This window comes from Maniola jurtina, chromosome 21 (assembly GCF_905333055.1).
Source record: "Maniola jurtina chromosome 21, ilManJurt1.1, whole genome shotgun sequence".
Taxonomy (NCBI): Eukaryota; Metazoa; Arthropoda; class Insecta; order Lepidoptera; family Nymphalidae; genus Maniola; species Maniola jurtina.
The window spans coordinates 2,610,529-2,625,958 of NC_060049.1; the positions used below are offsets into that span (position 1 = coordinate 2,610,529).

General features: G+C 37.8%; 1 protein-coding gene and 2 long non-coding RNA genes across 5 annotated transcripts; 1 reads left to right on the plus strand and 2 right to left on the minus strand.

The window, feature by feature from the left end:
* The first annotated feature begins 115 nt into the window (after positions 1 to 115).
* Positions 116 to 4,102, plus strand: LOC123876451 (cilia- and flagella-associated protein 97-like). 3 transcript variants are annotated; one of them, XM_045922717.1, is made up of 7 exons: positions 398 to 505; positions 566 to 592; positions 1,005 to 1,209; positions 1,616 to 1,758; positions 2,172 to 2,420; positions 3,066 to 3,291; positions 3,964 to 4,102. In XM_045922717.1, exons 3-7 carry the CDS (start codon positions 1,048 to 1,050, stop codon positions 4,018 to 4,020), a joined length of 837 nt encoding a protein of 278 aa, XP_045778673.1. In that variant the 5' UTR covers positions 398 to 505; positions 566 to 592; positions 1,005 to 1,047; the 3' UTR covers positions 4,021 to 4,102. The 3 variants fall into 3 exon arrangements, with proteins under 3 accessions (XP_045778672.1, XP_045778674.1, XP_045778673.1); XM_045922716.1 differs by lacking the exons at positions 398 to 505; positions 566 to 592 and adding an exon at positions 116 to 363; XM_045922718.1 differs by lacking the exon at positions 566 to 592 and having other exon boundaries at positions 390 to 514.
* Positions 458 to 12,782, minus strand: LOC123876452. The gene is made up of 3 exons (XR_006798361.1): positions 12,773 to 12,782; positions 7,602 to 7,608; positions 458 to 537 (listed from the first exon to the last, which is right to left on the minus strand). It is a non-coding gene; the product is annotated as an uncharacterized LOC123876452 (long non-coding RNA).
* On the minus strand, positions 8,283 to 11,509 carry LOC123876453. The gene is made up of 3 exons (XR_006798362.1): positions 11,448 to 11,509; positions 10,989 to 10,990; positions 8,283 to 8,293 (listed from the first exon to the last, which is right to left on the minus strand). It is a non-coding gene; the product is annotated as an uncharacterized LOC123876453 (long non-coding RNA).
* Positions 12,783 to 15,430: the final 2,648 nt, after the last annotated feature.

Sequence of the window (15,430 nt, forward strand, 5' to 3'; positions counted from 1 at the left end):
AACAAATGAATTTTATTAAAAACTTTTAAATTTGGTGAAATATTATTTACCACTCTTTGTTTTATTCATAAATGAGATAAAAAATTAAGTTTATTTAATTTTCATTTGATCTACTATGCGTTCAACGAAACGTAATTTTGAATGAAGTGTCACTTGGTGAATGAAGTGTGTAGTGATTCGTGAATGGCGGGATATTTGTTTGGTTTGGTTCCGTTGTTGTCTTGTTGTTATTGAATATTGCTAGTTTTATTGATTTTTCATAAATTATTTGTATCGTTGCACAATATAAGAAATAGTGTTGTATAAATATAAGTAGAGAGTGAAATTTTTAATCTGGCTGCTTATGAAGGAGGCGTACATCTTGTAAGATTCTTAAAACAAAATTATTTTGACAGACATATCGAGTTTATTTACGTATTTTTCGATAATTTCGTTTGTAATTTGTATCTCCTAGTTTTGTATTTGTGCTTATTAGTAGTTCTTTTGTATAATTGCGCAAATAATTTGCCGTGAGGTAATAATAGATTAGGTACCTACCTACCCTAGTTTAAAGTAATAAATATACAAATTTTTCGTAGCCTCTGGGCTAGTAGTCAGTATAATATTGTTATTTTTGCTTTATTCCAGTTTAATTTCATTTAATTTATGAATTTTACTAAGAGATCAAGTTTTAAGTTCTAATAGGTACTATTTTGCAAAATAAATAGTTATTTATACAATATTTATAGGTCCATGTATTTATATCAGTCTTGATAGTTCCTACCTAGGTATTAATTAGATTCTTCTTATACTTATATTTACATACCTAAATCATTATAAGTATCTTGCACAGTTAATAGGGCAGTAGAGTTATCCTCTGCATTTATTTGGAATTCATCTCTAACATTTAATAATAATAATTAATTGATTATAAGTACTTACCTTTATATTTCTCATTGCATATAATAAGCACATTAATTTAAATTTATTATGTAGCATAATGTATCTTATTTTTGTATTTTTAGCTGCAGAGCCTCATATTTTATTTCTACAAGCACGCTTCACACAATGTCACTAACTGAGAGCAAAGTAGCCAAATTAACAGAGTATATAGACACAAATTACTTATCTGGCGACAGTAATGGAATGAAATATAAACTTAAACAGTTTTACCAGGAAGAGAACAACAACACATACAGAAAACAAGAATGTTCTCAAGGCAACCCTTATGTATGTATTTTTTGTTTCCATGTACCCTCCTTTATTGTACCTTAAGTAAATAGTTTGCCTACCTAGATCCTAGATCTCATATTTTAATTTTTAGGGTTCTGTATCTCAAAAAGAAAAAAAGGTACCCTTATAGTATCATTTCGTTGTTTGTCTATCTGTCATGTCTGTTTAGACCCGTCAAGGAAATCAAAACCTATAGGGTACTTCCTGCTGACTTAGAATCATGCCATGAGATTTGGTAGATAGCAATGTCTTATATAACAAGTAAAGGGTAAAATCCGAAATCTGTCAATTTGTGGTTATATCACATTAAAAAAAGTCATTTCTTGTACGAGACGGTACGGAACCCTTCGTGTGCAAGTCTGATTCAATTCAATTCAATTCGCTCTTGACCGGTTTTTTCCAGGAGGAAAACAACAATGAGATAGATGAAATCACGAAAGAGTTTTCGGAGATGGGCTGCATCGTGGACGCGGTGAAACGACCGCCCAATATATGCATTGAGACTTGTGTGTACGAGGAACCAGAGTCAGATGACGAGCATGACAGGTAACTTCTACTTTGACAGACATCCACTAAGGGACATAGGTCTCTCGTAGGGACTTCCATACGCCACACCTCTTTTTAACCTCCAACCCAAAAAGAGGGGTGTTATAAGTTTGACCTGAGTATCTGTATATCTGTGTATCTGTCTGTGGCATCGTAGCTCCTAAACTAATGAACCGATTTTATTTTAGTTTTTTTTGTTTGTTTTTAAGAAATTCAAGTCATAATTTTCATCTCAATCGCTCATAAAGGATTCTTTTGCCCTTTGAAATCTGTGTGGAAAGTGGTCATTTTGCTCGCTATCGTGCAAAGTATGAGTTTAAATTCGAACGTGACTGTGGTCTGTGGTTAGCTTACTTACATAATATCTTTTTTCTTTCTAATAAAATTTAAAAATTAACAAATAACTATTACAGGTCACAAAGATCACAAAACAATGATGAAGACGACGTCCACTATTCAGATGAATTCGAGGAAGCAGATCTCAGTGACATTGAGTTAGAAAAGCCTAAGAGCCAAGCCATTGTGAGCAACGGTAACAGTAAAACACAGGTCAATAAGACACTGTCAAAATCCTCTGTCAAACTGTCAAAGAGCCAGTCTTGCATGTCGCAGTGTGCTAGTCAAAAACCAGGGTCAGTTTCTGGCAGATCTACGGATTATGGGTAAGGATTCAATAGGTACATTTATTATTTTTATGTGGTACTAGATGATGCCCGAAACTTCGTCCGCGTCCTTCCTCGATTTAGTTTTTTTTTTTAAATTCCAGAAAAGTAGCTTCTATTTCACTTTTCAGGTCCTTTACTATATCAATGCGAAAACATTGATCTATTGCTCTGTTGCGGTCTGATTAACGGACATACTAACAAACAATCACACTTTTGCATTTATAATATTATGTAGTAGGATTTACGCGTTATTATAATAATAATAATGTCCTCCCGACCGGCTTTCGGCCACGGCGGCCAATAGAGTGGCTTAGCCACCTGTGCGGGAGATATTATAGTGCGCAAACACTGGTGCACTCTCTATTCCCTCACTCTCATCGTCTGATGGGGTGGAAATCCGACACGACCGGAGAGAGATCTGGCGCAGGACCGACGGCTTTACATGCTCTCCGAGGCACGGATTTTGAGCATTACAGAACAGCTGGCTCATTTTTTGCCCAAATGATCAACCTGGCTGTTAAGCTCAGGAGTGCAGCCAGTATTCTGGGTATCATTTGTGCAGTAATCTGTAATTAGATTAGGTTTTGTTTGCATATGTAAATAAAAAGCAAATATCTTTTACGTAATAAAATTATATTCCAGGTCAGTATCAGTGCCAAAAACTCGCCGTATAAACATGTCATTCCCAAACGATAGATTACGAGAGATAGAGAGGCACAATCACATACTGTTGAATAAAATCCTAAGCGCGCGAAACAAACGTAAGTCTTCCATACCGCCGCCCCGTGATGACCGACCGAAGAAGCCCCTACCACCCGCCGCTGTGCAAAGGCGAAACCTACAGAGGAAGATAGACCATGATAATCTGGTGAGTTTAATCATATATATTAGGTATTTTAGAGGAGAAATGAGACCTCCCTGCAACACTCCTATTTCCCAATTTCTTGAACAGTTAATAGTTGAAACAAAGGTTTTTTTTATGGTACGTTTAAAATGTGCCATGAAGCCAAGGTCAAAGGAGAAATTAGTAAAGGAACATACCATTCACAAACGATAGGTTACGGGGATAGAGAGGCACAATCACATACTGTTGAATAAAATCCTAAGCGCGCGAAATAAACGCAAGTCTTCCATACTACCGCCCCGTGATGACCGCCAAAGAAGCCCCTACCACCTGCCGCCGAGCAGAGGCGAAACCTGCAGAGGAAGATAGACCATGATAATAGGGATGATGGCTACTAGTCAAATCAGCGACTTTTTATGAAACGTCAAAACGCTCGCTAAGTAAGGGAGCTTGTATGAAATACACAGGTGTACGTTATAAACATTTGACGTAATTTGATGTACTTTTTAGTTAAATCGATAAAAACTTTAAAAAATGTCTAAGAAATAATTTATTTCTTAGAAATTCATTGTCATTCATGACATAGTCATCATCCTTATTTGGTGAGGTTATTAATATACATATATTATATATTTTAAAGGAGAAATAAGAGCTCCTTGTATCAGTCCAATTTCTAGAACAGTTCACTTGTTGCAGATCCTTTTGAAGAAGATCCAACGCGCCAAGTCGTCCGCGTGCAGCATCCGCCGTTGATACACGAGCCGCGTCCGCTGCGCGGGCGCATGTTCCTACTTGTTACACATATTTTATATCGCTATTAAACTTATATTACTAACACGCCTTTCATTTATCAAGCGAAAATTAAGAAAATATAATTCACTAGAGGATGCCCGCGACTTCGGCCGCGTGGATTTAGATTTTTATAGATCCTATGGGAACTGTTTGATTTTCCGGGATAAAAAGTACCTAGCCTATGACCGTCCCCGGGATATAAGCTAACCCTGTATCAAATTTCGTCTGTTGGGTCGTGAAAAGGTAGCAGACAGGTAGCACACTTTCGCATTTATAATAATAGTATCTAGATGGACAACAACTTTTATAATATACTTGTTGTTGTAATAAAATATCAGGCGCTGCTACCAATACAGAAGGAAAAGCTGATTGACTGATCTATCAACGCACAGCTCAAACTACTGGACGAATTAGGTATAGCTTTAAGTATTTAAAGACATCCGCTAAGAAAGGATTTTTAAAATTCAACCCCTAAGGAGTTAAAATAGGGGTTTGAAATTCGCGTAGTCCATGCAGATGAAGTCGTAGGCATAGGCTAATTTTTAGGGTTCGGTACTTCAAAAGGAAAAACGAAACCCTTATACGGAACGGAACACTTTGTTATCTGTCTGTCCGTCCGTCCGTCCGTCGTGTTTGTCAAGAAAACATATAGGGTAGGTACTTCCCGTTGACTTAGAATCATGAAATTCGGCAGGTAGGTAGGTCTTATAGCACAAGTAAAGGAATAAATCCGAAAACCGTGAAATAGTGGTTACATCACAGAAAAAAAAATTAAAATTATGCATAGCAGTTTTTGATTTATCGTGCAAAATGTCGAAAAAATACCCGAGAACGGAACGCTTGGTGCGCGACTCGCACTTAACCGGTTTTTCGATAAGTACCTACCTATAAGGTTTTGGAATGGCGACTTATCACTGGAAAACGCAGCATTGGCAGATCCTTCCACTAGGTAGACAAACTACAACAAGTTTCAGGAAGCCGCTGGATTCAGGCTAGGCGATGCAAGACCGTAGACATCCTTGCAAGAAACCTATGCGTAGCAGTCTACACTCTATAGGTTGCAGCCTGGCTATATATTGAAGACAATGGCCTAGCCGTTTTTAGCCCTCCCCCCCCAACCCAAAAAGAGGGTTGTTATAAGTTTGACGTGTGTATCTGTCTGTGGCATCGTAGCTCCTAAACTAATAAACCGATTTTAATTTAGTTTTTTTTTGTTTAAAAAGGTGGATTGATCGAGAGTGTTCTTAGCTATAATCCAAGAAAATCGGTTCAGCCGTTTGAAAGTTATCAGCTCTTTTCTAGTTACTGTAACCTTCACTTGTCGGGGGTGTTATAAATTTTTAATTTACACTTGTCTGATACAGCTGTTTAATACTTACAATATTATTTTAAAGAAACAACATGTTTATTCATGAAGCACACTAATAAAGGATAAGGAGACGTTCAAAAACAGATGTGTGTGGCAAATGCATAATGGGTTCAAAAGTCAGGGCCTGATTATTATTAATTTATTGTTGTATTTTAAACGTATTGTATGTACGTGGTAAACATCGGCTCGCCTCTTAATATTAACTTCGTAATTTATTGAAAATATGATAAAATGTGCGTAGTTAATAAGTTAAAAACCACTAATATGTCGATAAACTATATAATCCAAGGTTAACATATAAATATTATTATTTATAATTATTGTACTAAGTTTGTATGCTGAATGTTTTGTTAATTTAGCAACTTCCAAATAAAAGGCTTTTCCGTTAGTTGATGGTTGTACTTGTAGTTTCCATAGAGCTGAAAGTAAAATATGGCGATGAAAATATTTTCTATTGAACTCTAAGTAGGTTCCTAACACTTTTTCAGCAACTTCCAAAGGCTTTTCTTTTCCGTTAATTGCACTTTCAGTTTGAACGTTGTCTTTTAGATGGAGCTGTAACAAAAATATTAGGCTGAATATTCTTATCGAACTCTAGCACTTTTTCAGCAACTGCCATTTAAAAACTACGCATAATGTAGGTAGAGTTCAACTAATAAGTATTTTGTGAATAAGATACGTAGAAAGATAAATAATCCATACTAATATTATAAATGCCTATAAGTGTCTGGCTGTCTGTCTGTCTGCTACCTTCTCACGGCCCAACAGTTTAACCGATTCTGACGCAATTTGGTACAGGGTTAGCTTATATCCCGGGGACGGACAATAGGCTACTTTTTATCCCGAAAAAACAAACAGTTCCCGCGGGATTCCTAAATACTCATCCGCTTGATCGATTTGTATGAAATTTGGTACCGAGGTAGCTTGCGTCCCCGTTATTGACATAGGCAACTTTTTATCCCGGAATATCAAACAGTTCCCACGGGATCTTTAAAAACCTAAATCCACGCGGACGAAGTCGCGGGCATCCTCTAGTAATAAATAATTGGGTAAGTACTCTAAGGAATTTCCTAATAATTCATCAACGCTTGATAACTTTAATCACTACGATAAAATTTTAGTAAATAAACGCGCAAAAGTGATATTGGGGTTTGTATGACTTTGGTTAGTATTGTATTAGAAAGAAAGAAAGTATGAAAAACGTTTCCTATTGTTAAAATTAGAGCCTCGATAGCTCAACGGTTGAGGAGCGGACTGAATAAAGGTCGGCGGTTCAAACCCCACCCGTTGCACTGTTGTTACCCACTCCTGGCACAAGCTTTGGAGGAGAAAGGACAGTATTATTCATGATTAGCATGGCTAATATTCTTTAAAAAAAAAACTGTACCACACATCCCGTTATACCTACCTATCTAACAGTTAGTTATCCCGGCGCGGCGCTTCCTTCAGATGAGCATTTACTTAACTAAAATACTTACCTGCCAAATTTCATGATTCTAGATCAACGGGAAGTACCCTATAGGTTTTCTTGGCAGACACGACGGACGGACAGACAGACAGATAGTATTGTTTCCTTTCTTTCATTCTTCTTTCTGGGCAGGTTTCTGCACATAAACCAGTAAAAGTCCTCATTCCAGCCATCCAAAGTCGCTTCAGAAACCAAGTAAATACCATTCCACATCCAGGCTTCCTGGATCATAAGATAAGGTAGGGCTTCCTCAATCCCTCCCCGATATGAGTAGGTACTATAATAGAGTATCCTCCCCCCCCCCCCCCCCCCCCCATTATCCACGCGTCAATTTTACAGCCGTTTTGTAATCGTAAGACCATTAATTAATATCGCAATCTTGTTAAACACTGATCAAATTATTCATAAATAATACAATCAAACTGAAAACGTATAATCCATGCCAGTAGCTTTCCATTAACATGATAGGTAATAAAAAAAACATCGTCATTCGTCAATACGCACGAGCTTACCTGTGGACCGTAACTAAAATTATCATAATAAATCATTCTTACGATTTACGTAGCTCTACCATCATTAAAAACCGTTTTTAATGCTTCCAGCAAGTGTTTATTATCTTTTGATAGGCCGTCGGGCGATGAAAGGCATACTTTTAATATCCTTGCTTTTATAGTTATGATACACCTCTTTTGATAGGATTAACACGTAGTTACTTGTATTAAGTAGGTACATAGTTATTCAAATTCAAAATGTTTTTATTCAATTAAACTTTTACGTAAGTGCTTTTGAATCGACAAAAAAATCTACCACTGGTTCGGAATGCCGTTTCTACCGAGAAGAACCAGCAAGAAACTCGGCGGTTAGGTATACATACACGTATTAGAGCTGTTACTGAGGTTAGAATCTGATAAATTTTAATATATGCTATGAATGAAAATCAAAGAGTTCCCACAGGATTTTTCAAAATCGAAATCCACGCAGACGAAGTCGCGGGCATCAGCTAGTAGATTATGATTTCTGTGCAGAAGGGAAGGTTTTTAGGGTGTTGCCTAAACCTTTTCTTTCTTTTTAACCCCCGACCCATAAAGAGGGGTGTTATAAGTTTGACGAGTGTATCTGTGTATCTGTCTATCTGTGGCATCGTAACTCCTAAACTAATCAACCGATTTTAATTTAGTTTTTTTTGTTTGAAAGGTGGCTTGATCGAGAGTGTTCTTAGCTATAATCCAAGAAAATCGGTTCAACCGTTTGAAAGTTATCCGCTCTTTTCTAGTTATCGTAACCTTCACTTGTTGGGGGTGTTATAAATTTTTAATTTACACTTGTCTCTTCATTGGTGCAGCTTTCTGGTAGGTACAAATAAAATAAAAATATAAGTCTTTCATTTTAACACATAACTCGTATCATTCGCTAAACCTTACATATATGTAGATTTTGTCATTCAAGCATTATTTTATGTGATAACGTCATTATTATCAGTTATCATATCAGTTAACACAGATTCCGCAAGCTGTAAAGTTTCAGCGGTGACGTAGGCGCCCTACCTGCGTCAGAAGGTATTTTCAGTTACTACGCGATGTTCGAGTTTTATTACCTCATGATCGAGTATAATTGTCAAGGAGATTGTGCGAAATTTCAGAAGACTTAAAAACAAGTTAGGTATTAATAATACTAGCAGATTCCCGCGGCCTCGTCCGCGTGGATATACCTATGTTTTAAATGTCCCGTGTAATTTCTCAATTGCTTTAATGCATATCTACATTAAATAGAGTAAGTAATACATATAAGCAAAATCTCAAGTTTCTAGACCCAGCGGCATTGATATTTTTAGGCATTTTATATAGGCACTATACCGCACGACTTCTTGGTTGTGTAAAAATTGCACGGAAACTATTTTCGTCTTTAGGACGGGAGCTATCTCTGTTCCTCAAAAAAAATATTTGTAACAGTAAAAAAAAATTGTAAACATTTGTTTTGCTATTTGTTTGTTGGATTTGTTTTAAACTGGATGTTTAAACCTTAAAAAAAAAAAAACAGTTTTTTCCAACCCTGATAGAAATATTTGTATGGGATATGGAATTCTGTTATTTATTCTAGGTTGTGGACTGTAGGGTAGAGTTGAAGCTTTCATCAAAAGCATCCTCCAAGTTTTCCACCAGCTCTCGGGCTGCGGTGCGTGAAGTAACAGATGAAATTAACCGAAAGATCTTGTGCCGAAAGTGCTACTGTTCTCGGAACGAGGTTTATACGAAAGTTTACTTGCGTCAATGTAACTTCCTATTAGCAACTTGCAGACGTACGTGCGTGTAACAGACGCACAGGCAGACTGTACTTAGTCGGAACTGGTTGGTATAACTTTATATATTATAAAAAATGGTGTGTTTCCATTCCATTCCATCAGCCTGTATGTTTCCACTGCTGGCTATATGTCTTTTCAAGAGCAAGCCACCAAACACGGTCCTCCGCTCCCCGCCACCTTCTTCAGGTCATCGCACCAGCGGGCTGGAGGTCGTCCCACACTTAGCTTACCGGTACGCGGTCTTGGTGAAAGAATTTTCAAAATCGGTTTAGTAGTTCTAGAGATTACTTTACAAACAAACTTACAAACAATACTTCTTTATAATATTAGTATAGAAGTATAGATATACCTACCTAGATAGCATAGATAAATTCGAAAGTCTGTCGCTCTGTCTGTTACGATCTATTTCCATTGGTAATATTAAATTCAATACATACCTACATTCAAAATCTTCTGCCGTCCCGTCCTCCAATGTGCGTAGACCCTTAGTAAAGGTCCCGTTGCGCGTTGGCAGTTGGCACCCTTTGGGTACGTAGCTATAAAAAGTAAATCTGCCAAATAATCTTTTCACTTACTTTTTAACCCCCGACCCAAAAAGAGGGGTGTCATATTAAGTTTGAAAGTTTGACGTGTTTATCTGTGTATCTGTGTGTCTGTGGTATCATAGCTCGTAAACTAATGAACCGATTTTAATTTAGATTTTTTCTTGTTTGAAAGGTGGTTTGATCGAGTGTTCTTAGCTACAATCCAAGAAAGTCGGTTCAGCCGTCTGAAAGTTATATCAGCTCTTTTCTAGTTACCGTAACCTTCACTTGTCGGGGGTCTTATAAATTTTTAATTTACAATTATTATTGCTATGACGTCTCTTTCCACTATCTATACTTCCATAAAACTGAAAGTTTTCCGTCGCGTGGTCACTCGGATTACTTTGAGCGATAGCAAATAATAATTATTTTGTTTACGCCGTGTTATCGGGAGCTGTGATAAATGACCACTTTACATTATTGTTTCCATTCATATTATGTAGGTATTTGTTAACTTTATTCAATGAAAATGTAGCGCTTGACCGTCGCAAATAGGCAGGAAGCACGCTTAGTTTATTTTAGTTTTTACCCGACTGCGGCGAAGTCCAAAGAAGGGTTGTGTGTTTGACCTATAGGTATGTATATCCGTTCTTATGTTAGCTTGTATCCGCTCAACCGATTCTGTTTACTGAGTCTAGTACTGTCGTACCCACTCTTAGCAGAAGCTTTTGCGCTTAGTTGGAGCGGAAAGTTTAAAAAAACCGGTCAAGTGCGAGTCAGACTCGCATACCGAGGGTTCCGTACTCGGATATTTTTTCCATCATTTTGCAAGATAAATCAAAAACTATTAAACTATGCATAAAAATATATAAAAATCTGTTTTAGAATGTACAGTTCAAGCCCTTTCATATTATGATACCCCACTTGGTATATTATCCTACTTTCTATCTTACCACAAATTCACGATTTTCAGATTTAGTCCTTTACTTGTGCTTTAAGACCTATCTACCTCCCAAATTTCATGATTCTAAAATCTAGATCAACGGGAAGTACCCTATAGATTTCTTGACAGACACGACGGACGGACAGACAGACAACATAAGTGATCCTATAAGGGTTCCGTTTTTCCTTTTGAGGTACGGAAACTAAAAAGATTATCGAAGCTACACAAACAAGGCCGCAAACAGAATATATACTACTGAGCACAAGAGATCGTCAGGAGTCAATAATTATTCTGTTTTGTCACTGTTATCGAGAACTGATAACGACCACTCGACGCTCTTATTTTCGAACATAATAAACTACTCGACGTGTAATGTGTGTTATTAATTGAGTTCCAAGTCATCACTTATCAGTAACCAACCATTCATAACTAGCGATCCGCCCCAGCTTCGTACGGGAATATAACTATTCCACTTTTTTTGCAGCGTACTGTACGCAATGGATGAAGGTCATAGAAGATCTGATGGGACGATATTGATTCACAATTACCTGTCATCGTACGGTAGCTTATTTTTAACCCCCGACCCATAAAGAGGGGTGTTATAAGTTTTACGTGTGTATCTGTGTATCTGTCTGTGGCATCGTAGCGCCTAAACGAGTGAACCGATTTTAATTTAGTTTTTTTCGTAATATGGTTATAAATTATAATCTTTCTTCCTTTTTGCCTTACTTTCTTAGATGATCCATCTTTCTATTGGCGAAAACGGTATGAAAATTCGTACCTACTTATAGTAATTTCTGAGATTAGCCCGAACAAACACGTACTCGGCGCGGCGAAGGACTTTAATGATGATTGTAGGGCCTTTGTTATTGGTTTCCCCTTGTGTAAAACTTTGAGTTTGATGAAGTGGATCTTGGAGTGTGGTGTGGAAATAATTGGGTTGTAAAAGAATTGTTGTAGAGGTGGAGAGAAAGAAAGTACGACAATAGCCCCAACAGCGGGTGTGTTCAAGCCCTCAATTATTTGGATTAGGTACAGTTCATCAATTTACTGATGCTTACTTAGATATTTAGGACTTAGGTACTATGTTTTACTTGTATATTTTTATTAGGTTTTTAGATATTATCAAGAAAATAATGAAAATACAATAGAAATTCTAAGCTATATTTGTCAACCTTATACCTATCTACTTAGAACGATCTTTATCTTACTGAGAATTATTATCGTTTATTGAAACTCAGATAATGCTACCGTGAATTGACCAAATCTAATACAATAAACACAATCCATACTTAATATTATAAATGCGAAAGTGTGTCTGTCTGTCTGTCTGCTACGTTTTCACGGTCCAACCACTGAACCGATTTTAATGAAAGGTACAGACATGGGATACACCCCGAGGAAGGACATAGGCTACTTTATATCCCGGATAATCAAAGAGTTACTACGGGATTTTAAAAAACAGAAATTCACGTGAGCGCAACCGCGGGCATCCTCTAGTGGATAATAATATTATTACTTTAAGTTTTCCGTTCTTCTTCGACTTAAATTTTTTTCCACCTAGGTAGGGCCCGCTTTTCTACATTTTGCTGCCCACTTTGCTCGGCCTTGTGCATCCACTTTACTTTAGTATAGTGGCTCTCTGGTCTGCGTTCACGACTTTCAAACCAGCGCTGTCTTTATTGGACGCCCTCGGGATACAAATACTCCAGAAACGGTGATGATGAGACATCTGTTATCAACGTAACTTTGTGGTTTCCGTACAACACGACCGTATAATTACGTAGGTAGATGCCAAATTCCCCTGTGGGTGTACACCCCACGCGGTTTCTTTTGAAGTCGTGGTGGCGCCACGGCACGTGCCGAGCGGCGCGCGCGAAGCCAAGGCGACCGTAAGTAAGCAAACAGACTTTACCTACGTATCCGTGGAATTTTGACTATGTACGGCAGCAAACTGCAGACCTTGACGATGTCTTGCGTACGATAGTAAAGTAGAAAGTTGAAGGTGTCACTTTGGTTCACTGATTAAGATATATTGAGGAAGGAGGAAAAAGCAGAAGAATAAGGTTGTAGGTATTCACTCCCCGTTGTAAATAAAGTTGTTATCTACAAATTTCTAAGAAGATACCAACTAAAAGCTTTTGGTTCTACAAACAAAGACATAACACTAGTTTACTGTTTCCCTAAAATTACGCATTAAAATCGTTATAGCTTACCAATAATTTACATTGAAGCAAACAGTATATGCGCTCAGCAAAGTTTATTTGTTTTGGTTATAAACGCCAGTAACCTGTCTTGTACTGAAACATGAGGGAAACCCAAACAGAGGTTCAAATACAAACTTACAAAACATATTATTACGTTATACGTTTCAGACACACAACGCGCGACGGGTATGTGTGCAACACAGAAGAAGAATTAGAAGTTGCACTTAGTACAGCTGACGTTAAGTAAAAAGAACTCTGAACAATGAACCTGTGCACTATATTTTATCGATCTATTTAGTGGTACGAAGTGAGGCATAACAGCGGTGTTTTTCTGCGCTATTAGTTCGGTAGTCAACATTTCGCTTCACACGATGTACGGAATAACAATAGCCACATACATATACCTCGTCTAGAGTTTTTTTATCTGACGCCAACTCTACAAGAAACTCTTAAAAAGGCATTAAAACTCGCGCAGAAGCCGCTCTTCATTGTTGTTACGTGTAGTTGAGTACAGAATGCTTCATGCAGTTTCGTATTACAATAAAGTTACATGTAATCGTACACTCGTACGCGCGCGTTCAGTGATGTCCTGTCGAGCCATTGCCGTGTCACGTTGCAACCATTACCGTCCATTCGATACCACCATGACATTATACCATTTTTTGCAACTGCGTTGCGTTGGAACTTTACTATAATGGTATGGTATGGTTTTAATATTTTCTGAAATTTAAATATTATTTATTTATTTTATTTGCCGACGCACGGTGTCCGGACTACGGTCTTTAACCGCAGGTAGGTATGAGTATAAACAAATGTTATTTGTTATTTATTCACACTAACAAAGGATGCAGGAAGTACGGTTTGTCCGTCTGCAACTCTGCACCTATACGTTACTAAGTATCTACTCTGTAATGCTTTGTGAAAGTATGGTGACCAACCTTTTCAAAAATTTATGCAGGACTTTACAAACTTAGGGCCGCCGCACATATGGCGGAGCGCGGCGGAGAGCATGCCCGCGAAGTTTTCTAATCGCGTGACACATTACGCCTACCAGAGAATGCGCGAGCACGCGCGGGACTGCGCGCGGATGCGCGAGTATCCGCACGGATGCACAATCTATTTTAGATATTATTTCAATGAGCACAATGTCGATAATACTTTGACTGTGAAATCGCTCTGCGCTGCGCTCCGCCATATGTGCGCCGGCCCTAATAGATATAAGTAGCTACGTATTAGCTGAATTTAGGTTTTGTGCGCTGAGCTGGCTGAGCTTTTGACGCATCTTCCTTAACATAGTTGCAAGCGCTGCACTGGGTACGATTAGGTACCGAAAGAATAAATCTCGATACAATAATTAATCTATACGATACATACATACTCATTCGTTCTTCCATTGAAGACGCCTACAGAAATTACAGGAAGAAACAGGAAATCTGAAAGTGCTAACAACATAATTATTATCCACCACACTTAAACGGTATCAATTTTTTATTGAAATTAAAAAAGAAATCGGAAAGATCAAACTAATATTATAAAGGCGAAAGTTTGTGTGTATGTGTGTGTGTGTGTATGTTTGTTACTCGTTCACGCTATAACTACTGAATGGATTTGGCTGAAATTTGGAATGGAGATAGATAATATCCTGGATTAGCACATAGGCTACTTTTTATCGGAAAATTTTACCGGAAAATCAAAGAGTTTCTACGGGATTTCGAAAAACCTAAATCCACGCGGACGAAGTCGCGGGCGTCAGCTAGTTATTTATAAGAAACCGGAACATAAATGTTTGAAGCCGTGGGTGGATTTCGTTCCGATTCCCGATGACGATGGGACCATTCCATTGAATCGACGAGGCGTGGAATCCCCCATCAGAAGGTGTGGTTTGTTTCTGTTTTCATTAGCCATCGTCTTGGGTGGAAGCCAAGGTAAGTATCTATAGGTGGCTACTGCCTACGGCAAACAGTTTCCTTGGAAATACGATTTTCCAAGTAAATCAGCTACGGTTGACTGACGCAATTTCACGGTAGATTCAAACATTAATTTTATTTTATTTAGAGGTAAAAGGTATTTGATTTAGGCTGGGTGCACATTGGTTAGGTAAGTATCGCCTGTGTATTATGTTGTAGCGTAAATAAAAAAGCTCAAGGCAGCCTAAGATGGAGCGCGCTTACCTAGAAGATGCATATTCACGCTTGACATGAAGGTACTCACATCAAGGACATAATTGGAGGGGAAAACAGATGTTGAATGGGCATTCCGTATCAAAGCGGATCGAATATATGTGTATTCGGTTATAGTTGCTAAAGAGGTACAGAGGATAGCAATCAATGTGCGCCCAGCCTTAGGATCGTTGTCCGTTTTATCATGGATTTATCTATTCCGTAGAGTTTACATTCAGATCATGAGTGCGTAAAATTCGCCGTAAGTATATTTTTTATCGCCTGAAAATCCCAAATACGTTTTCCGTCGGTGAAAATCTTTGAAATTAGGTTGAAGCTCGAGTTATTTACGACCATTATAATGTTTCAAAGGTAAAATACGAGGGAAAACCTAATATAAAA

Excerpts from the sequence above, each read along its gene's own strand:
- LOC123876451 (XM_045922716.1), top strand. The coding sequence starts at position 344 with ATGAAGGAGGCGTACATCTT. Across the intron at positions 1,210-1,615 it reads GTTCTCAAGGCAACCCTTAT|GAGGAAAACAACAATGAGAT; the intron begins GTATGTATTTTT and ends GGTTTTTTCCAG. Across the intron at positions 1,759-2,171 it reads TCAGATGACGAGCATGACAG|GTCACAAAGATCACAAAACA; the intron begins GTAACTTCTACT and ends TAACTATTACAG.